General features: G+C 40.7%; 1 protein-coding gene across 6 annotated transcripts in view; it reads right to left on the bottom strand.

Annotated features, from left to right (window-relative positions):
• Nucleotides 1-10,065: 10,065 nt before the first annotated feature.
• The window catches only part of WNT7A (Wnt family member 7A), a 54,714-nt gene continuing 42,181 nt past the window's right edge, over nt 10,066-22,598 (bottom strand). For all 6 annotated transcript variants that reach the window (XM_083421649.1, XM_083421651.1, XM_083421650.1 and 3 more), the window contains exon 4: nt 10,066-12,126. In XM_083421649.1, coding sequence (XP_083277775.1) covers nt 11,647-12,126 — 480 coding nt within the window. In that variant the 3' untranslated portion in view covers nt 10,066-11,646. The remainder of the gene's footprint in view (nt 12,127-22,598) is intronic.

Genomic DNA, 22,598 nt, shown 5'->3' with positions numbered 1-22,598 from the left:
TTTTAAAAGGCTTAATCTGTTTGGGCATTCTTTTACTCTGAGATTCTCACCACTTGTGCTTAGAGTCGCCATAGCTGATTGCCCTCACTCCACCTTGTCATTTTCCTTTTGCAGCAACAAAACACCAAACAATATCATAGCATAGCTGATTGCCCTCACTACACCTTGTCATTTTCCTTTTGCAGCAACAAAACACCAAACAATATTTGATGATTGCACAGAACACTCTCAGGATGGTGAATTTGAAATCTGGGCATAATTCAGAAAAAGCAAAGTGCAGGAATCGCACTGCAATCGATGAGCTTGAGGTGCCCAGTAAAGTACTTAAGTCCCAATGATTTAAACAGAATGAAGCCATGGCTGTCTGTCAGTTTTATAGACTGTAAGGCCTTCTTTACATTAGACCTGCAGACATTAGATCTTCTGCACTCTGTTAGCATTTTCCATATTATTTAAATGCCACTAAACATCCAGGAGCAAAATCATTGCAGGATGCTGCTGTGTACCTCAGGAGGAAGAATTGCACATTAAGCATTACTCAACATTTTAAAATTATTACATTGATTTCTAAATTTAAGAGCTGACTTAACAATAGATGCATGATTATTGAATTCTGTGGCTTTTTCATGTATTATATTTTGCACTTTGGTTTCTGCCACAAGGTGAAACCTTGCATGAAAGTGTCTACTGGTCCTAATCCTAACTTTCTGGGAGTCTCAAACTGTAAGTTTTTATGTTATTGCAAATATCCCTGTTGCAGGGATGAGAAATGATATGGAAATAATGCTTTGTACTCATGATGAGTGCTTCAGGCAACCACATTCACTACATGCAGAGTGGAATAAAAATATATGGTTGTGTGGAACAGTGGGCCTGCAACATTAAGGTGATTAATTGGTAATTATAATCTCTTTAAACACACACACACAACAACAACTTTTGATCAACTAAAAAGATAGTTCAATTTATCAGGCTGCACCATTTTGAAAGAGGCATTCTTGCTACTCTCAGAAGTACTCTGAATTCAACTGACGAAGACTGGGATATAAATAAATATTACTTTCTCTCTCTACCTTCCTGAATAGGGACTCTGTCTTCTCAGATGATGCTACAACACACACATGCGTTCTCTAAAAGCAAATAAAAATATTGCTTCAGAACAATGGTTCTGCTGTATGCAAATTTGTGCAAGTTTGGTTGGTTAATCTGCTCAGATTTCTTTGTCAGGCGGATCTAGTTTTCATATGAAGTAAGAAGCTCACACGGGCAATTTGGGTGTTTTGGAGTGTAAGGCTTTTGTTCCCCTCCTCTCTGTTGCTCTTCTGTTTGGCAACACCACCCCACATTATCTTAATTCATCCCTGGCTACACTTCTTCCCAAGTGGATTCGAATCTAAAGCTATGAAGGGGAGAGTGACACATCAGCCACCCTTGAGGAAAAAAGTAATACACAGTCAGCCATGATTGCTGCAGTTAACAATGGCACGAGCTCTTTAGTAAGATAGCACTGAAGAGTTTTGTGAAAGTACGCTATAGTGATTAGCTTTTCCCTCACAACCTTTCACCTTGGGCCACTTCCAGGAGTACACGGTGTACAGAAATTCCTGTTTTCACAAAGCTGCAAGTTTCATCGCTAGGCATAAACTTTCTGGTATAAAAGAATTGTCTCTGGAATGATAAGGGTGAGAGGATTGGCAGGCTGTGTGCCTTTGGCAACTTTTCTAGAAAACACAACATCCTCCCCCCCCCCCCCCCCGCTTTGTAGCAAGCAAAAAATAAATACCTTGGTTACACTGAGGGTAATTTGCTGTTTCTAGAATGTTCTGCTTCTTCCCTGCTTTGATATTATATGCATTTAAGGGGGAAACAGTCCTTAATACCCAATTAGGGGTCCCAGTGTTTTGAAGAGAGAGCGAGAATCTTTCACGCTAACCCAGTGCCAATAGGACCATAATGTTTGATAAAACCCAAGTATTGGGTTAAATACTGTGAGCGACATGTTGGCATGTGCTGCATATAAATGCCTGAAAGCAAACCCATTGCTAGTAGGAGTGCAGGGTAAAATCTGGCTTCCTTTCTCCTACTCTCATGCATACATTTTTCAGATTAGCTCTGCTCCTAAGAGCAATCATTTTTGAATACTGATAGATGAATATTCAAAGCTGAGTCTGAGAGCTGGTGCATTTTTTTAAAGTTCACAAATTGCAAAATGAGAGTGCCACATTCACTAAAGTAAATGGCTATTCAAATTCAAGGTGCTAAAATGTTTGTTTTCGATCAGGAGATCCATTTAAGATCATATGTAAGCCTATGATTTTACAGGCAAGCTTACTTGCTGATTGAATACTGCTTATTAAACAATTCAAAATCAAAATTCAAAAAAGCCTTGGGTTGCAATCCCATACACACCCAGGGACCAGCCCTAAGTATGGGAGGCCAGTGTAATTTACACTGGTTTACAGTAATCCAGCATAAAGTATACCAGATGGGAACTCTGTTCAGGAGTGGGGCTACTGCTGACCTAAGCCTGGCAGAGAGAAAACAAACCTTTAAAACTGAGTTTGACTTACACCACCTTTTTGTGGCATAAGTCCACTGGGTTGGCAGGTCAGGTGACTGAGCTGTGCAGATTTAGGATCCAGCAAAAGTTCCAGTCCCCCACACTCAGTTCCTCCTTCTCCTGGAACACTTATTTTTCAGGGCTTATGCCAGCATAAGAGCCACAGGTCTTGGGATGAGGGAGTTATGCCAACATGCCTCCAGCTGAGACAGGATGGGGGAGTTACAAAGGCACTGCCTGGCTGCATCAGGAATTGGCCAGCTGAGGTGGAGGTCCTCGAGATCCAAACTTGCTCATCCTGGCAGATCCTGGGTTTCAATTGCCCTCTTATATGGGAAAAAGTCACATTAAGCTCAACAGAGCTTACTTCAAAGTAGACATGTTCTGTAACGGCATAGCTTCAGTATCCTTGGGTTGTTTTTAGAGGTTTTCATATGTCGTGTTGGGTAGATGCTCCATTGTGTTGGTTTGCTTGCCTTTGCCCCTCCCTCATTTCTTATTATTGTTTTGAATTCTCTTAATGTGCAAGCAAGTTCTAATGCTGTAAGCAGGTGGGGTAAAATATATAGATAAATAAATAAAAGTGTGTCTTTAAGGAGGTAGTACATCATTGGGCAGGGTCCAAATTGTCCTGGAATGGTGAAATCTTCTGCAAGCTCTCTGGTGTTCAAAAGCACGTTCATCCTGCACCCATAGCGGATTGGTCTTGTTGTCATTATCATGCGGACAATGTGATTCATCACATTATTCTCCTACCTGGCCTGAAAAGATCCATGACAGCCATTAGCAGGAATAGACAGCACTGTTGTGGGATCGTGCCACTCCAGCTGAAAGAACAGCGTAGTTGTTGGTGCTAAGTGTTATGGCAGCAGCATGGGAAAACCATCACATCAACCCAATTCAGATCATAGGAAGAGCTCTGCTTGGTCATGTCAAAGGCCTAGCCAATTGTTCTGTCCCAGGCAATGGAGGGAGAGATTCCAACCACAAACCACTAGTCTCAGCTCAGACTCTAGTAAGCAACGCCAGCAGGTCAAAGTGAGGTCAAATTCCCTTGAACAGGGTCAGCTGAAGTAGAGGTCTGGTTCCATTGAGGTCAGTCAACCAAAGCATAGTATAGGTCCGGATAAGCAAAGTCAGGCAAAGCAAAGGTCAAGGTCCAAAATGAGGCACGTAGCACCTTGGACAGCTCCAAGTGGACTATAGGCTAGACATCAACTGGGCAGGTTTGAATGTTGCTCCAACAAGCAGCCAATCCAGACTGCAGCTGTCTCTCAATCGCTTGCTCATCCAGATGAGTGGAGCCTCTACTCTTAAAGGGACCCAGGCTATTCTCATAACCAGTCAGCATGGGGGAAGCTGAGATTCTACTATGGTTCTCAGCTGGAGCCTTCAGAGTCTGAGGAAGATAGCACACTATCTTCAGGATGGAAAAGTGCTGGCAGGGATGTCAAGGAGTCGTTCTGAGTACAAATCCTCCTCCTGGTACAAGATGTCCCCTGTATCCTCGGTCTCTTCCCCTGAATCTGATCCCCGGCTCATGCCACCAGTCCAGCATCTCAAAGGGACCAACCAATGCCTATGGGAAGTCCACAAGGCATAAGAGCAACAGCCCTCTCACACTGTCGTTCTCCAGAGACTAATATTCAGTGGCATGGTGCTGATTCTGGAGGGAGTATATAGCCAGCATGAGTAGGCAGCGGGGAGGAGAGGTGAGTGGAGGAAGGAGGGGGATGGAGCAAGGGAATGAAAGGAGATATCCTGACCTCTCTGCCCCTGCAATCAGTAGCATAGCAGCAGCCACAGTTGTCTCTGTTGGATTCAAAGTGGTTGAATCATAGAAGGGCAGGATCAATTATTTTCCACCTTTGATTTAATCCAAGCCAGAGGCAAACTCAGAAGTTTTAATGTTAACTTTATTTTCAAGGTGAACAGCGTGAGTCACCCAATGTCATATTCTGAGCCAAGGAATTACAAAGCTCAGAAACATCTTGATCATACCTTAATGAACTTGTTCTCTACTTGTGGCTGTCTGGAATGTCTGAAATGATCTGTTATGGATTGGTATGTAAATTCTCCTTTATGGCAGGAGGGAACTGGAATTGAAAGAGGGGTTGATGCCTTTCATTTGCAGAATCCAGATGTTCTTTAACATGGTGGGATGAAAAAGCTCTCCTCATATAAGACATCTCAAAACATAGGCAAAGGTCTACAGTATGAACTCATCCATCATTAATCACTATATACGATGCAGTGTTGTAGGACTACATGCATTTCAACCACCATGAAGACCTACACATTGGTGCAAGTCTCCACACCTACATGTTAACCCAACTGCGTTGTGGTTTTGAGTAAATGTGTTCGCCTAAGTAAACATGGGTTGTCTGCAGATGCACAGCGATCTTCAGTCACCTTGGTGTTGTGCAGCCTTCTGAATGCATTCCTCTTTCACCCACCGACTCCCACCAACAGTGAAGAGCATAGGAAATTTGCTCATACACATGTCTGGCAAAGACATTCTGCTGCCCCAAGCAGCTGGTTTATGTCATCAAAGAGATGTACTCCCACACCTTTGCAATGTTGAAGAAGACATTAGGAACAACACTCAGATTATGTGCAAATAAGCTCAATCCTAGTCCCAACATCTTCTGCCAAGTCACAAAAGATATTTGGAAGTAGCTCTTGGGACGCACACTGCTTCACTGGTATACCTAATAATAGGACTGGCTGACAAATGCTTGAGGTTTCCTGTGGAATCATCTGAGCCTATTTGCATGAAAACTCCACTGCTCTGGTCCCGAGAAATCCATATATATACACAGCATTCCACATAGGTGTAAGATCAAAGGAAAGCCCCCGTCCCCAGCATTCATCCCGCAGCAAAGTTTCTCCACAGAGACCATATGTTCCATACATTTATCGCCTGATCAGCACTGTCAGCTCTACGTAACATCAAGCACCAGTAGGAAGAGGGAGAACAAGAGAGAAGTAAAGGATTGATTTGGTTCATGCACGGTCTCCCCCAATGTTTGCCCACTTAAGAACTGGGTGTGGGCCTGACTCAGCTCCCTACATGTCACCTGACCAGCATTTTCCGTGAATGACACTTGAGGTGGGAGCAGGGCCCACAAGCACCTCAGCAGGTGAGCAGCCTTGTGTTCTGCTTGTGAATTCCAGGACTGAGGTTCATACCTTCATTGGAGCATCCATGGCATTCAGGATCATGAATCTTGATGTATAGTAATAATCTGAATGTGAATGTAACTGGCAAAGTATCATAACAACAAGGCAAATTCACTTCATTGGAAATGCAATTCTAGCTACGCTGATACAAGCCGCACCATGTGCCTTTTCAGCAACATGCATCTTTAGGACTGGGTCTTCCAGTTTGTTTCCATAGTCTTTTCCCTTTGTTTTTATTTATTATTTTATTTATTATTACAACATTTCATCTCATAATACTATAGGTGAATGGGTTTTCTTTCCATTGCTGGTTATTTGTTATACTTTGAATTGCTATAGAATGGCAGTGTGATTTTTGTTGAACTTTTGGTCATTTCTTCAGCCTTCAATATGATACAGTAGAAGGGTGGTACACAAATTATAAATTAAATGAAATATTTGCTTTCAAATATCCCCAGGGTTCCTACAGGGACATTCACTGAACACTTTGTTCATCTGGCAAAAGCCTTTTTGAGGGGAATCATATCATTAATTGCTATTGTGCCAATCTTTAATAAAGAAAACCCCAAGAGATGGTGAATAATAGGTTGGGGAGAGAGATAAAAAAAATACAGAGGTATCTCTTCTTTATGTTTATTTTTCATGCCATTGAGGCATCTTCCATCTGTTGCTTCAGATCTCCTGGTTTCCCCTGATTTGTAAGACTGGACCCTGTTATCACTGTATGTCTGTTTTTAATCTGTTTGCTATAATATTTTTTATGTTTAAATCTGCATTTAGACTTTTATTTTTATTGTGTTCTATTTTTTATATTGCTTAGAGATTTTCAAATATTAAGCAATGTTGGTCATTTCAAATAATTTATTCTTTTAACAATTAATTCCCAATACACGGCTGATGGACCAGACTGATTTTAGTAAGAGAAGATGTGGTTGGACTAACCTGTCCTCACTGCACAATTTAAAAGGACTGCTAGTTATAAAAGTTTTATTGACTTGAAATAAGCAAGAGAGATAGTCCAAACTTTTAAAAGGTTCTGTTCAAGTTAAAGCTGATTTCTAAACCTAAATTAGTGCAATATTCATGTACTTTCTCCCTAGTTCATTATGAATTTTCTAAAAATGAATTTTCTTTGTTATTATTGCAAGTAATTCTTATTATTGCAAGTAAATCTATTTAAAGAAACCAGATCTTTAGGAGTCATTGAGATAGTTATACACTGTGCATCATTAATGTAAAGATATACAGAAAAAGATAAATTCTACTTAATGTTTTCGTAGAGTAAAAACATACTGCAAATGTAATGGTTGGCGTTTTCTGTAATCCACAAACAATGTCTACATTATTAAATCACATGTCCACTTCACAGATATATAGCTAATAGTGATTAGTGGACTACATAAAACTTTGAGAATCAGTTCTTATTAATGCAGTGATAGTTAGATGTTTCTCAAATCGTATTTTGTGGATGAGCCATAAGATGAAAATCTACTTACTGTCAATTCATTGAACATTTCCTAACCCATAAGGTGCCATCTAAAGATATGGTTCATCCAGTGTTCCTCCTCAGTGCTTTGTAGATTGTAGCTTGAAAACTGTAGAGAATGTAATAAATGGGTGTATATAAAGTGTGACACTATTGAGCCAACCCAGCTTGCAGCTTCATTTTGGGAAGTTGCACCTGTTGCATTTATGATACAACTGTTCTAACTCATCTTAATGATGTAGATGAGTATATTCCAGGCTTTTAGTTCCATAATTCATTGGTTCTCAAATTTCTTTGGGCTCTCAAATTTGATGAAACTAAACCACCCCCTCCACCACTCTCATTCCATTCTAGTCCCTTCCAACTCTATGATTCTACAGCATTGTTGCGGTGCCCCCTGCAGCGCGGTGCCCAGTGTGACTGCCCTACTCATGCTAGCCTAAAATGGCCTCTGCTTAAACGCCACTGCGCAATTCAGCAGGTACAGCTCTCATTGCAACCCTATAACGAGAGATGCTGCACCTGAGGAACTTCTGTCTTCCTCTAGGTTATTAAATGGTGAAACTCTCTATCCCATTGAGGATATTGGTGAGCATTAGCCCTAATTCCTTTTACACTTACCCACTCCGTTGTTGGAGGAAGTTGCAGGGAGGAGGCTTGCTTCCAATGCACTCTTCTGCCCTTTCACCCCAAGTGGTTGTGCCAAGGAACAATTCAAACATTACTTCAGTGGTGTGTCTGCTACCAAGAAATTAAGTCCTGCTCTGATCTACATGGTACCATTTGTATGAAGTGACCCCCATGCAGTTCATGTGATTTAAATCATGACTCATAATAAGGCTGTGTTTCCTCACATTCATTTCTGATCTCCCAAATGTAGCCCTTAAGACTAATTTAGAGTGCTAATAGTTCCTAAAGAAGGTAAACTACTGGGCATGTATGCATTCTTGTGATAGTTTTTAATGAGACAGGAGGACCTCACAATTTGACCACTGTCACTAAAGTCCTTGTGTGTATACTTTACCAACTTAAAATGCAGCAAGGTTGTTGTTCCTTCTCTCAATCAAAGCTGTTTTGGGGAAAGATGCATCAAAACACAGTAAGGTAAAGGTAAAGGACCCCTGGATGGTTAAGTCCAGTCAAAGGCGACTATAGGGTTGTGATGCTCATATCGCTGCAGGCCGAGGGAGTCGGCATTTGTCCACAGACAGCTTTCTGGGTCATGTGGCCAACATGACTAAAGTGCTTCTGGTGCAACGGGACACTGTGACGGAAACCAGAGCGCACAGAAACACTGTTTCCCTTCCTGCCACAGCGGTACCTATTTGTCTACTTGCACTGGTGTGCTTTCGAACTGCTAGGTTGGCAGGAGCTGAGATAGAGCAACGGGAGGCCATTATACAGATTTGAACCGCCAACCTTCTGATCAGCAAGCCCAAGAGGCTTAGTGGTTTAGACCACAACGCCACCCACTCTCCAGATCAAAGCACAGTATTTCATAAGAAACCGGGGCAGACATGGGATAGATATGGGTTGTGGCTAACGTTATATGTACACCGGTTCCCAAACCAGCAGTGGGGGACACATTAGACGCAGGAGACACAGCTGTAGACACATTCATTTAGAAGTAAATCTCATTGGTTTTAAATGAAAGGTTGGAATAGTGATTGGAATAGCAGCTTTAAGGAGTTGTCATATTTGATGCAATTGATTTAAAAATTGTTTTATGTTCTACCCCTTCCTAAAGCCTTAGGTGGGGCATAATAAAGTGATGTTTATGTCTCTAACAACTAGGTCCTGTATTTCCAATACATCAGTCTGAAACATACTGCCCAGGGTTTAAATGGCAGCCTTTTCAATCACATCTCAAAAGATAGTGCACACACCAGAGCACATCTGATGTGGCTCGAGGGGGCTGCAGCCTTGAAGAGAAATAAGCAGCCCCTCCATGCATACACACAAGTTCCTTAGGCATGGGGCTCTTTGGAGCCTTACAACCCAGAGGGCTGCATGCACAAGACAAAAAATTGTGGATGTCCAAGACTTCACATAAGCAACCTTTGTATACCTATGTGAAATAGCTTACATCAGGGATGTCCCTGGTTGATCCTGATCGATCGCGGGACCCTGATGCCCCCCCCCCAAAGGCTCAACAACTTTGATTAAGCTTTTCCAAAAAAAAGAGCTGAACAACTCTGCTCAATCCAATGGGTAGATCACTGCTGGGTTTTTTATAGTGGTAGTAGATCACACTCTCTTGGGAGGTGGACAGCCCTGGCTTACATCATGCAACAGATTTCCATGTACAATTTTTTACATTTCCTTGTGTGAGTTTCTTGCATGAAAGTTTCTCTGGATATAATGTGGAAAGGGGTCCCATTAGTTTCATCTTGGAATCAGGATGTGAAATAGCAAAAGTCAATTACATATTTGGGGGAACGAATTTTCCGTGATCCTGGTGGAATGATCACAACAATTCCCCCAAAGCAAAACAATTTAATTGAACATAATTGCAGAAGAAAATCTTAGGGATAAGAAAGGAAATGCCACAGTGCAGGAACTGAACACACACAAAAAGTAATGGGGGGGGGCGTGATTGAAAGTTTGTCTAAAATGTGACTTGATCTTTTTCACCAGGAACCTTCCGAGAGGGAAAGAGTAGAGCAAATGCCAAAAACTAGTTGGACAAAACCCGTAAGCTTTGTGTCTTATCTATGAGAATCAGTCTATGCGTGTCATGCTAGTTTTTACAGTCATAGTCTACAGTCTTGCACTGATAAAATCAAATTTGACAGTAGCACAATATAGAGGTTTAACTGACAGCACACACAGCACATTTGCTAGTCATAACGCCACAGTTTAATGACTGATGCATCTGGGAAGCTAATTCAGATTTTTTTCTGAATGGGATAAAGGAGCATCCAGTTAATACCAACCATGAATTCAAACCATGTGACAAAACTGATGCTACATACCCTGTTCTTGTTCTGCATATTCTGCAAATTGAACTGCAGGAAAAGAGCCACGTTGTACATACATCCGGAGAGAAAATTCATTCTGTATTTTGTACATCCACCAGTAACAACTGAATGCATCCAGCTTGCTACTTTCAGGTCAACAAAGTAATCAGCCTTTATCTGTTAAATAGCCTAACAATTACAAATTGTGTGCCTGTTTTGAGAAAAAGTACAGGTTATAGAATTATACAAGCAGACATAGTATAAATAAAATATTCATATAAAAATAGTCTCTTACAAAATATACTCTTTTATCCTATGGTTCATTTTCCAAAGATGGAAACTTGTCTGGAGTTTTGCATTTATGTGTGATGCATTATTTCCAACTGGATTTATGTAATGCTCCTTAAAATAAAAAACTGGACAGGTTATGCACTGGTATCTAGGTGAAGATGAATATCAGTTTGAGATTCCAGACAACTAGCAGCAAACAGCCAAACAAATTATAAAAGATGCCTGCTTTTGTACTTAACATCTATTATTGCAGGAAAAAAACATCCTGCAATTCCAACTAGTAGAAATATCTGAGTAAACAATAATATATACAGCTCAAGGGTGTCCCCTCCTTTCCATATCTACAAAATTATTCCACAAAAAAAGCAGGCTATCTAAATGCAGAATGGTTTTCAAAAATGTCGGTAGAGTTCTTTTTAATTAAATAAATTAATATTAGCTTTATCTGGATAAATTGTTAAATATTGCTATTATTATTATGCCCAGATGTCCCAAATCCCTGTGCTAAAATATCTGCAGCACGACAAAAAGGCAGATAAACCAGTGTTTATATGGAAAACATCAACAATCCTACTTGCAGTAGCACATTGTCTGAAAAAAACGGAAAGACAGGACCAGCAGAAGCTTTTCACAAGTGTAGAAATCCCTAAATCTGCTTAATCCACTCTCTTTAAGTTGAAATTCACACTGGCGCATTGTCACCCCATCCTGTGCAAAGACCATGTCTAAGAATAGTTTGTTCCCCCAGCCCTCTCTTTATGCATGGTGCCTTTCAAACTCTCGCTCATCCAGTCCCAAAGAGCCCCTTGCCTTGGTCTGGACATGGGCTTTTTCCCTTAAGGCAGTCAATAAATTATGTTCTGAAGGCGCAGAATATATGAGAGCATTTCCCCCCACTTATTTTTTTTGGATTAGGTGACTTGTTTGTTTCTGTTTCCTTTTTTTAAAAGTCTGATGTTGTTTTTGGACTATTTCTCTAAGTCTTTGATGGGTCTCCACTTAAGCGCTGATATATTAAGAGGGGAAGATGGGATCCATTTGCTGGTTTTCCTTTTGGAAACAGTGTGGGTCTTTGCTACAGTCGTGTGTAGGTGCACTGAGCTTATGTGCAAAAAAAAAATGTGTTTATTCCAAGGCTGTAGGTTTCCCCCTCCCAAGCCACACTTTCATTTACAGGTGTACACTTCTGTTCTTTCACTGCACGTATTACATTTAACATAACAGCACCAATGAAATTTACAGTTGCACTGCCACACTCTTGAATACTGATGAGTATTATAACCTCGACCGCAACACATCAGGTCACAGCCATTGGTCTGCTGGGCTGTTTTGTTGCACATTCTGCCCTGTGTTCCCACACTTCCAGTGACAGGGTCCTCTTCACAGTAGTTGGGCGATTTCTCTATGTACACTAAATCTGTATCCATGGGTTTACGGTAGGAGAGTGGTTTCTTTATCTTAAGAAAAGTTGGGCGTTTATTACGACTTGCCCTCACTGGTTCAACCTGAACGGCCTCGTTGTATTTGTCCTTAAGGATGTAGCCCAGCTCCCTGAATTTAGGAAGAGTTGTCCAGCATGTCTTAGTAGTACATGATCCCGACACACCGTGGCACTTGCATTCCAACTTCATGTTCTCTTCAAGGATCTAGAGTAAAAGGAGGAGAGGGTGTTATATTTAAAACCACAAGGGAGGATGGAGAAGAAGGGTGGTGCGCTTAAATCTGTTTCAGAATATGCAATAAGGACCCCTGATCATTAGGTCCAGTCGTGGCCGACTCTGGGGTTGCGGCGCTCATCTGGCTTTATTGGCCGAACGAGCCGGCGCACAGCTGGTCATGTGGCCAGCATGACTAAGACGCTTCTGGCAAACCAGAGCAGCGCACGGAAACACCATTTACCTTCCCGCCGGAGTGGTACCTATTTATCTACTTGCACTGGCGTGCTTTCGAACTGCTAGGTTGAATATGCAATACTAAGCTCTAATTTCAAAAGTTCTTTATCTTCATAATTACAATGAAGAACAAATGGTAAAAACCAGGCCAGGCTTAAAACGCACATTGATGCTTATGGAGCCATTTAATCTAAAAATGCAGCAAACACAGTTTTGTTGATAAAGGAAACATTGGTCAGCCACACCTCTGCTTAATCAAAGGAGGGGTTAAGTCTTTAAAACCACTTGTAATATAGTGGGCCAGTCTAACTAGAGCAGTACAGGAATCCTACAGATGAATAACATCCATTTTTTATAGATGGTGTTGAGGATAATTCTGTACAAGTTTATTTGCCCTTATTTTTCTAGCTTTACACCTTATGTAGTCATGCCACAAAGACTACCAACTGGTGTCTTGACCAATGTTTAGAATGTGTTGCCCTAATCTAGAGACCCCTTGTAGGGACAGGGATGCCTACAGAAACAACAAAGAGCCTCTCATCACACCTTCAAGCAGCTTTTAAATAACAATAAATAAGTAAATAAATTTTATTATTTATACCCCACCCATCTGGCTGGGTTTCTGGCTCGGTCAAGCATTGCAATATGCTTCAAAAGCTCAGGAAAAAGAAATGGGAGACGGGAGCAATCTGACATGCAGTGTACGCTCGGGTTGCGAACGTGATCCGTGCGGGAGGCACGTTCGCACCCCACAGTGTCCGCAACCCACAGCGCCGCATCTGCGCATGCGTGGGTTGCGATTCGGCACTTCTGCACATGTGCAAAGTGCGATTTAGTGCCTCTGAGCATGCTCGAGCATCGAAACCTAGAAGTAACCCATTCCACTACTTCCGGGTTTCGGCGCGTCCGTAACCCAAAAACACGCAACCTGAAGCATCTGTAACCCAAGGTATGACTGTACATCTATTTTACAATTGTCACAGACTGTACTTTTTGCATTTCATGGCCCACATTTTTTTCTTTTCACGTGTTTGTGCTTAAATAAGCCTGCCATCTGAGGATAGCGCTTTATGCATCTACTCCATGACGCCTTACATAATAAGTCTTCAAGGTGCTATAAGACTCCCTTTTGTTTTTACTACAATAGTCCAACATAGTTACATCCTCTGAAAGTTAAATCTCTCTGTTTCAGGTGGTATAGCTTACCCTGAAATTTAAATGCTGCTGTTTTGAATTCTAGCTAGCCGTGTGGCTTTGTTCAGAGCAGTCTACACTTTTACAGTGCCCAAGTTCCAATTCAGCCCATGAACAGACAGTGACCACAGAGGGAATAAACAGCTCCATTGGAAAGAGCTGAGTAAGCTGCTGCAATGGATCAACAGCTGAAAAGACTTGTGACATGTGTTGAGCTTGCTGTTCTCTGTGATGTATCTTGATGCCAGCTGGAACCAGCTTTGAGACCTTTCTCGTCTAAAAGCGGGGCTGGGCACATGTTGCCATGCCCAAGTTTTCATTCATATCGAAGTGCGAGTCAGACTATCTTTTTTAAGGGACAGGTTATGAGTTAGAAGCAGATTTCGCATCTAGAGATTTCCAGTTAGAGGAGCTCAACTAAGTAAGTAGGAATGGGAGAGATTATTGCCTGGCACCCTGGAGATCTACCAGCAGGCAAGTGTAGTTAGTTCCTTTGTAGATGGCAACTGCTCACATCTAACTTCTGTGTGTCCTCAAAGCTCACTGCAATTGTTTCAAAAACACATGCTTCCTGGTCTAGCACTAGTTCCCCTTTTCATTTACCCCTCCAGTTTTGAAGTCCTGATGTCTTTGGTAAAAACATTCCTTTCCTCTTTCCACACACCCCTCCAACCACTTCATTGTTAATATTGTCTGACAAACAATATAACAACTTTAACAAACCTTGGCATATTAGTATTCTTGTCACATTCCACAAGTTCCTCTCAGGTTCCTGTCCTTTTTTTCAAAGTCTTGGCAATATGACGAGAATAAAGAACTAACACAGATTACTGGTTTCCAGGCAGGTCCCAGTCCCAGTTAGCAATAGCCAAAATATACTCAAAGACTTCTGAAATACAATTTACACTATTTCTGTTGTTTTTGTTACCATCACCACCACTGGGTTAGCTGGGTTAGTCTGTTGCAGCAAAAGCAACAGAGTATTGTGGCACCCTAAAGGCTTAACACATTTAATATGGCATAAATGTTTGTCATCCAGAGTCCACGAACGCTTGGCCCATAATAAATGTGTTGGTCTTTAAAATGCTTCAAGGCTCGTTATTGTTATGCTTTTCTATTGTATCTTTCAGTGAACAAAGTGCCTTCCTGCCACCCTTTGACACAGGCTAGTCTGAGAGACACTGACTTGCTTAAGGTTACCAAGTGACCTTCATGACTGAACAGGAATGTTAAGCTGCATTTTGACCCAAATCCAAACCCAGCACCCTATTATTGCTATCTTCCTGGTCCCAGCAGAGCCTGAAAGGCTTGACTAGTTTGCCACAGGTAATAGTTCAAATTATACCAGCATATAATAATAAACACAACAAGATGTGCAGTCTTCAAATTGCAAGCTTGCTTACACACACACACACACACACACACACACACACACACAGTTCCAGCAGCAAACCTGTGGTTTGAAAGCAAAAGGTTTAGGCTATTCTAAATGCTGATATAAGCAGTCTTTTTAACCTTGCCCACATTTTCTCTAAGCCTCTGGGATGAATTGATGGCACTTGTTAATCTATCCATCTGTCTCTTCTCCCCCCTCAACTAATTAGCATCAAAAATTTGGGTGTGTGCACTGTGTATTATCTATAAGTAGTCAAAATTGAACTATGGTATTCTATACTTAATGCATAGCAATTCTACACTATTTCTAATCACAATGCAGAACATACAATCCAGAGTTTAAACCCTTGATTTCTTTTCTTCTGTTGCTGTACTACACTTCCACAAAGGAAAAATACATTCTGGGGATGGCGCATACTTGCAAAAATGTGTATACCCAAACCACCCCCTTGGAACTGCCCCTTACCTTCCAAACAAGCCAGAGAGCTTTTAAATTTTGGGAGGCTCTCGCAATATCTCGCAGGGCCATCTGAGCTTCCACAAGATTTCTCAACAGCCTCCCCAAGCCCAGTAAGCAAGTCGGAGACTTTAAAAGTGTTTTCGACACTGGGAAAACTCAGAGCATAGGAGCTTTCAAGATCTCCACTTTGTGTGCAATCGATTTGTGGGATTTCAACCAGCCAGCTTTCAACCACGTAAGGTTGAAATGGGGCAAATTAATTGCACGCAAGACACGATTGTACTCTACATGCAAATTCCCCTCAATTGAAAGCAAATCCACATACTTTAGGGCCTGTCCGTTAACATCAGGTTTTTTTGACAGGTAAGAGCAAGTTCGGCCAAAATGGGAGTGGTGCAAATGACCACGTTGTGGCTTAACTAATGAAGAAATCCCAGCCTGCTCAACAGCGAGGAAGCCATGCAGCCATATTGTGCCTTCTCTGTGCAATTTAGGGGTGTTTGAAGCTGAAAGGGCAAAGCTACACATCAGAATAAAAAATCCCCTAAAAAGTGGTGATGATGACACACTTGGCTAACATTACCACTTTCCCCAAAGAGGAAAGAACCATCAAATCTTTTGTTGAAACTGGCCATCCAGGATTTCAGGACACCTTTGACACAATTATCCCTGTCCTCCTAAATTTAGGTATGACTAATGGCCTATGGTTTTCAACTGGACTTCATCCTACGTGATTGATTGATTGATTGGTTGGTTGTTTGGTTGATTTATTAAGGTGTTTTTATTCTGTATTTCACCACAACCATCACATGGAAAATAAAATCCAACAAAACATAATACATAATAAAGCCATTAAAACCAATTCACAGAGAATTAGTTGTACTCCTATTATTAATAATAATTTTATTGTTTATACCCCACCCACCTGGCTGGGTTTGCCCAGCCACTCTGGGTGTCTTCCAGCAAAATAATAATAAAATGTTAGACATTAAAAACTTCCCTGAACAGCGCTGCTTACAGATGCTTTCTAAAAGTTCCCATTGCCCATGACTACAGTCAGGGGCATTGGGAATTTGCAATAATTTGTTATAAGAAGTCTACGGGGGGGGGGGTCTCTTTGCTATTTGCCTGTGTCATTTGACAAGAGAAAACAAGTAAAGGGATATTTTAATGTGTTGTTTGTATTTGTTGTTAACTGGATTTCTTACCTACCCTTCACCATAATGTCCCAGTGCAGGTTGCAACAATATAAACATGCAAGATTGAAATCAGTAGAAACCATTTACAATCAGAATAATATTGAGGGATATAGATAGATGTCAATATCAGGTGTCAACGACCAGGGCAAAGATGTATGTCTTTAGTAGGTTTGAATCAAGAAATGCACTCAGTACTGTTCTGCTTACACTTGGGGAAGGGTGAGGAGGTGATTTTTGCCAATTCCTCCACCCCCTACAGCCCCCTGTGTATCCTGCAAAGCTTCTCAAGAGTTGAGGGTTCTTAGAGTCTAGGACAACATGGAAAGTGATGCTGTGGGCTGGAGTGGGAACTATCAAAACCACTCCCTTTCTGTGAGGAACCTCTGCTTGTTCCCAGTTTCCTCTGTTAATTGAAGGAGCAAGTCTGGATCCAACCCATTACATTTATGGATACAGCATAAATTAGAAATTGAAGTTTAGCATTTAACTTTTAATAGGAATAGATTTGTTCCTTCATTTTCCAAAATCAGCTTTCAAGTTCTTAATATAATATTGCTACTGTTTGTTACTTAAGCTTGATTTATCTTTAAGCTGCTTTCTGTAGTTAAAAGCTACTGCTTTGATAGTTTGTATTTAAGTCATCTTCTTCCACCGACACCAAGATACATCTATCATAGATGAATCATTACATATTGCTAATAGTTTTCAGCTATGTAAACAACTCCTAGAAAAAGGTGAAGAGTTGTCTGCTATTACATACCCACCAAGGCTAAAGTAAAAGCCAATAGGCTTATCAAGAGCAATTTTCTGACCAATCAGAATAGAAAGCCTATGAAAATAAATTACTGAAGAAGTTGTAAATCCTTTTCATTGGATATATTTTATGGTGGACAAACACACCATTATATGGATGTCTTCCCAAGGATGAATCATGAGCTGCTTCCTTGGAAATGAACCTCAAAGAAATCAATGGGACTAACTTCTGAATAAATATAATTGGGGGGAAAGTATATGTTTTAAGACTTAAATGTTGAGGAGACTTTAATTGCTGTGATTCTTCTAAGAAAATTCCATCTGCAACTGCAAAATTGAAATAGCATCCTAATTCCATTTTTTTGGGAGAGTCCTTGAAAAGACAAAGGTCGTGGATCTATATGACTAGGGGATAACATAGCCAGCAGCTTCTTTGACATTTGGTTTTTCTCCTCAGCAATGTAAGTGGCTAGATGGGAGACTTCAAATAAACCTCTGGCTATGCAAGCAGTTCTCCAACATACACATGCCTACAGCTCCTTTGGAATGTAGCCATAAAACTCAAAAGGTTTGAAAGCAAAGATCAGCAATGCTAATCAAACAACAGCAAAGTGAAGGGGAGGAAAACAATTTTAAATGGCGAGATTAACACCTGAGCTTCAAGGCCTAGGTGGCTTTGCTGCTGATACCATAATATCACTTGATTCCAGAGGTATCAGAGCAGCCTCAGTCAGTTTTTAATTATTCAACAGTAGGATGTTCTTCTAGACTTCCTGGAGTCTATGGTAATTTTCAGAAGTTCCAGACACGTGAGGGCATTGAAAGCTTCTTCTTTTTTTCTTTTTCTTTTTCTGCTGGCATGACTTGAGATAGCTGAGTGCTATAGCACATATTTTTGGTTACCGTGGTTGTACATCAGATTTTTTTTCTATACGAAGCTTCTTGACTTCAAGGCCAAACTAAGAATGGCACATGTAGAAGAAGAAAAATCTTTCTCCTTGAGGTGCCATCTCCACAAATACACCACACATCAGCAAAGAGACCACACGCTGTCTCTCGTTCACTCTCCCCATTGTTAAAACGGTATACACAAACACCCTTGCAGTTTGCCACCGAAATTAGAAGCACAATTCTAATGAGGAAAGATGGAGGACAAAAATACCAGTGTTGATGGAGGTAACTTGCAATGACTAGCAAATAAAGAATGGCCAGTATTCCTAGAAGGACAAAATAATAGGTGCATTACATCCACTTGCAAAACCAGTACAGGTATTTTGAGTTCTAGGAGTGGAACTTGAAAATGCAGGGGTGGCCATTGTTCTACCTGTAGAGTCATTTTGAAATTCTTTGAAAGTCAGTCCATTTATTGGAACTTTAGGTTTACCCAGTGCTTTTTTCCTATAAAAACGGTGCTGGTACTCACCATGAAGTTGTTACAGTAAGTGCCACACTTTTAACCTGTGCTTTTCTTCTAGAAAAAAGCTTGCCGGTGGACTGGAGTAAATTTCGTATTATTTGAAAAGTATTTGTGACGACCAGATGACATTTGTAGGTTTGCAAGAAGTTCTGTGAGGAATAATATTAGAAATATTGCAAAAATGGAGAAGGAGACGTGATATGTTAAGAATGTAAAGGCAATATTAAGTTAGGAAATGCGTAAGAAGTGATTAAGACGGAGGATTGTCAGAGGTGCTGATGGAAGTCCAATAAGAATGTATTTGTGATAAATTGTTTTAGGTTTTATCAATTTGGATGTCAAAAACCAATAAAAATATTTTTTTAAAAAAAAGAAAAAAGGTTGCCAGTACTTACATACCCTTGAGTACCACCAGAAAAAAGCATGAGGTTTACCTTTTCCTTTTTATCTTGATTTGTTCTGCTGCTGCTACTACTACTGCTGCTGCTGCTGCTGCTACTACTACTACTACTACTACTAAGACTTGTGAAGCTAAATTGCACAGGAGTCCTCATCTTGACCCACACGTTTATAGAGCAGAGAAATGTAACATGACTCGGTCAGTAGAGCATGAGACTCTTAATCTCAGGGTCATGGGCTTCAGCCCCACGTTGGGCAAAAGATTCCTGCATTGCAGGGGGTTGGACTAGATGACCCTCATGGCCCCTTCTATAATTCCACGACAAAACATGTTCAAGTTCTAATTCAAGGGTGGAGGCAATGGGCAGATATTATTTAGCATGGACCTAGTGAAAAGAAGGGTGGAATATAAATTGGAAAAAGAAATGGGAGAGGAGGAGGAGTCTAGGAGTGATATACCAAAATTCCAATTTTCACGAGCAAAAATATCCAAAGAGAATAGAGGAAGGCCTGGAGCCCAGTGGCAGGGTTCATGCCTTGCATGCAAAAGGTCCTAGGTTCAATTTATGGCATCTCTAGGCTGGAAAAGACCTCTATTTGAAACCCTGGTGAGCATCTCTGTCAGTTGAACAGGTAACAAGGAGCTTTGTGGATCAATGGTCTAATACAGTATGAGGCTACTTCCATGTTCAGCCACTCTCACTGTTTAGAAATCAAGATTCTTCCATTGACCTTGCCTTTTTCATCTCCTTTCAAATCAGTTCCTATTTCGGCGTGCTCATTTTGTAACTTATGATCTCATCTTGATCAGCTATGTAAGACTTCATTCTTTGTTGTATTTGCTCCGAACTCTCTTATACCACAGATTTCTACTCGAGTGCTGAAGGAAAAGCAAAGTGCTCCCTGTGCAGGACATGATAGGATTACTAAGTCAGCACACCTATGTCCCTCTGCTGAAGAGACACATCAAATAAAAAGCCACCTTGATATGCCCTTGGTTGCAGGAGCCTTCTAATGCAGCCTGTGTCATGATTTATAACAATGACTCATAACACGGTGTTATATTTAATATGATGTAATGCTGATGCAAAATGCCATTCAGTGAATTTCAATGTCACAAAAGAGAGAGCGGGAGCACAATTCAATAATTTGCTTTCCGGTCAGAACCAAAATGTTGTTCCTTGAAAGGTATTGGCTCTTTCTTACACCTTATCTTATTCTACAGTAACACCGTCTGAAAATGCATTTCTGTTTTTCTCTAATAAATGACAGGCTTTCCCCGCTACACTCATATGGCCTCAGTAAAAAGGAAGCTGAATTTGCTAAAGCTAATGCATGAACATTTCTCAACCACAGCATGATTTTCAAACAAGCACCTTGTGGCAGAGAACCTCTTCATCACCCATCATTCTACTCCACTGCCATTTAAATGTTCCCACAAAAAGCCCCAACCCGAGGAGGCTGACATTTTTTTAAAAAAAATACAGAAAATAATGAATTCATGTTACAACATCAGCAAAAAAACATAATAAAACTATATAAAATTATAAAAGAGATTTTTTAAAAATCATGAAAAATGGCAACTAATTAAAAACATGATTGCATTTTTAAAAATACAACGCGTAGGAAAGAGCAGCAGAGAATCATGAGGTGATATCCAACTTTCTCAGAGAAGATCCACCGAAATCAACAGACATACATGACTTAAGTCTATTGATTTCAGTTTGTCTGCTCCAAGTATGGCTGCTGGATATAGTCCACGGTCATTCTGCTATCTTGGAGTTTGCTTATAATAACGTTTTGGTGTTATGGTAATTAACTAGCTACTTTCTCTTTAATGTAAATCCTAGCTTCCCATTACATTCCAAGGAGGCTTTGTGCTAAAGTGTGCTAATCATTCCTCAGCATCTATGAAATTATATTAAAAGTGCATTAAAGGCATCTTATGATATTAGAGTCACTCTGATGAAGTACTCCTAAATATCAGTGTTGATGTAGAACACAATTCCATATGTGTCCTAAGTCAAATATGTTGTAAGGGAGCAATCCTAAGCTTTTGGGAAAGGCAGCTAGGACAATGTTGGATACTGCAGATCTCCATTTCCATGGCCAGAAATGGAGGCCCACAGTTGGATGGAAAAGTCCAAGGATGAAGGTCTGCCCAGTGTGGAGCCAGAAAGTCCCACATTTACTGATCCAGCCTTGGAGTTCCACTGACTCCAAAGCTCCCTACATTTCCAGAACCAGCAAGGGAAAAGGGGGAAATAATAATAAAAACAAAAGCGTCCACCTCACCATCTGCTGTAGTCTGTGCAAGTCCAGTCCTCTGCTGTGGACTTTATCTTGTCAGCCCACATAAGATTGTTTTGTCTAATAATCAAGAATTTGGTAGATGTTCTAGGATATTGGTCTTTTGGTGGGTTATAATAAAGGTTATACTGAGAACTTTTATTATATTTGCAAGTATGAGGTCAACTCCATGTATTAGGTGTCCCCCAGCAAACGCTCAAATTATGTGAGGATATATTTATACCACATGAAATAGCATCATTCAACACTTCTATCAATTTCTCCACTTCTCTGTAGACCTTCAGTAATACCATCCGGTCCAGTGTTGGACTACAACACCAATAGATTGCCAACAACTCCTAACAGTTCAGCAGTTCTACCCAAGGCATGCAGGAAAATATCTCCACATCAAAACAGATTCTTTGCCTTCTGGGGAAATGGCAGGTGGCCAAAGTCACCACACACCCTATCCCTTCAGATAATACCCTCAATAAAATGAAAGCTTTCATGATCAGATTGTTGGGTGCATATGGAGTGCCTAAGAGCCAGTTCTGCCATGATGTTTTACATCTCCAGGATGCCTTTGGAATGGATTCTGTGATTTGAACACTTTTCCATGAGAATGGGTTGGCCATACATCATATTCAAATGTGACACCCTGAGCTGAAGCTCCCCCCACCCCCCATTTCTTGTTTGAAGAGCTACTTCATTGAAGGATCTCTGAAATGACCCATTTCCAAAATGGAATTGGAATCTATATGAATAGTCCCATCAGCTAATCTGTAGATTCACAATGCTACACTAAAACTTGCACTAGCTAACAGAAACAACAATAGGTCTGTTTACACAACTCCACTGCCACCACCACAATAGATTAGCAAATGCATGACAGGAAGTGAAATTGTCTTCACTGGTGCATTGCCAATACACTTGTTAACTATGTCCACTAATGACTGCACATTTATCAATAGAAAGAAAAGTTCCCCTATATGTGCTGTGTGTATGTGACTTTTTTTTTTACCCTATTAGCAAATGTGTGCACTGGGACATGTGATCAGCTGGTACAAAAGCATATGGAGCACAGCCAGCTGATACAGTAACTGCTCCCTTGTCACATGTT

This window comes from Podarcis tiliguerta (assembly GCF_965153285.1).
Source record: "Podarcis tiliguerta genome assembly, chromosome: 2".
In the NCBI taxonomy this organism is placed as follows: Eukaryota; Metazoa; Chordata; class Lepidosauria; order Squamata; family Lacertidae; genus Podarcis; species Podarcis tiliguerta.
This window is presented reverse-complemented; position numbering and strand designations above follow the sequence as displayed.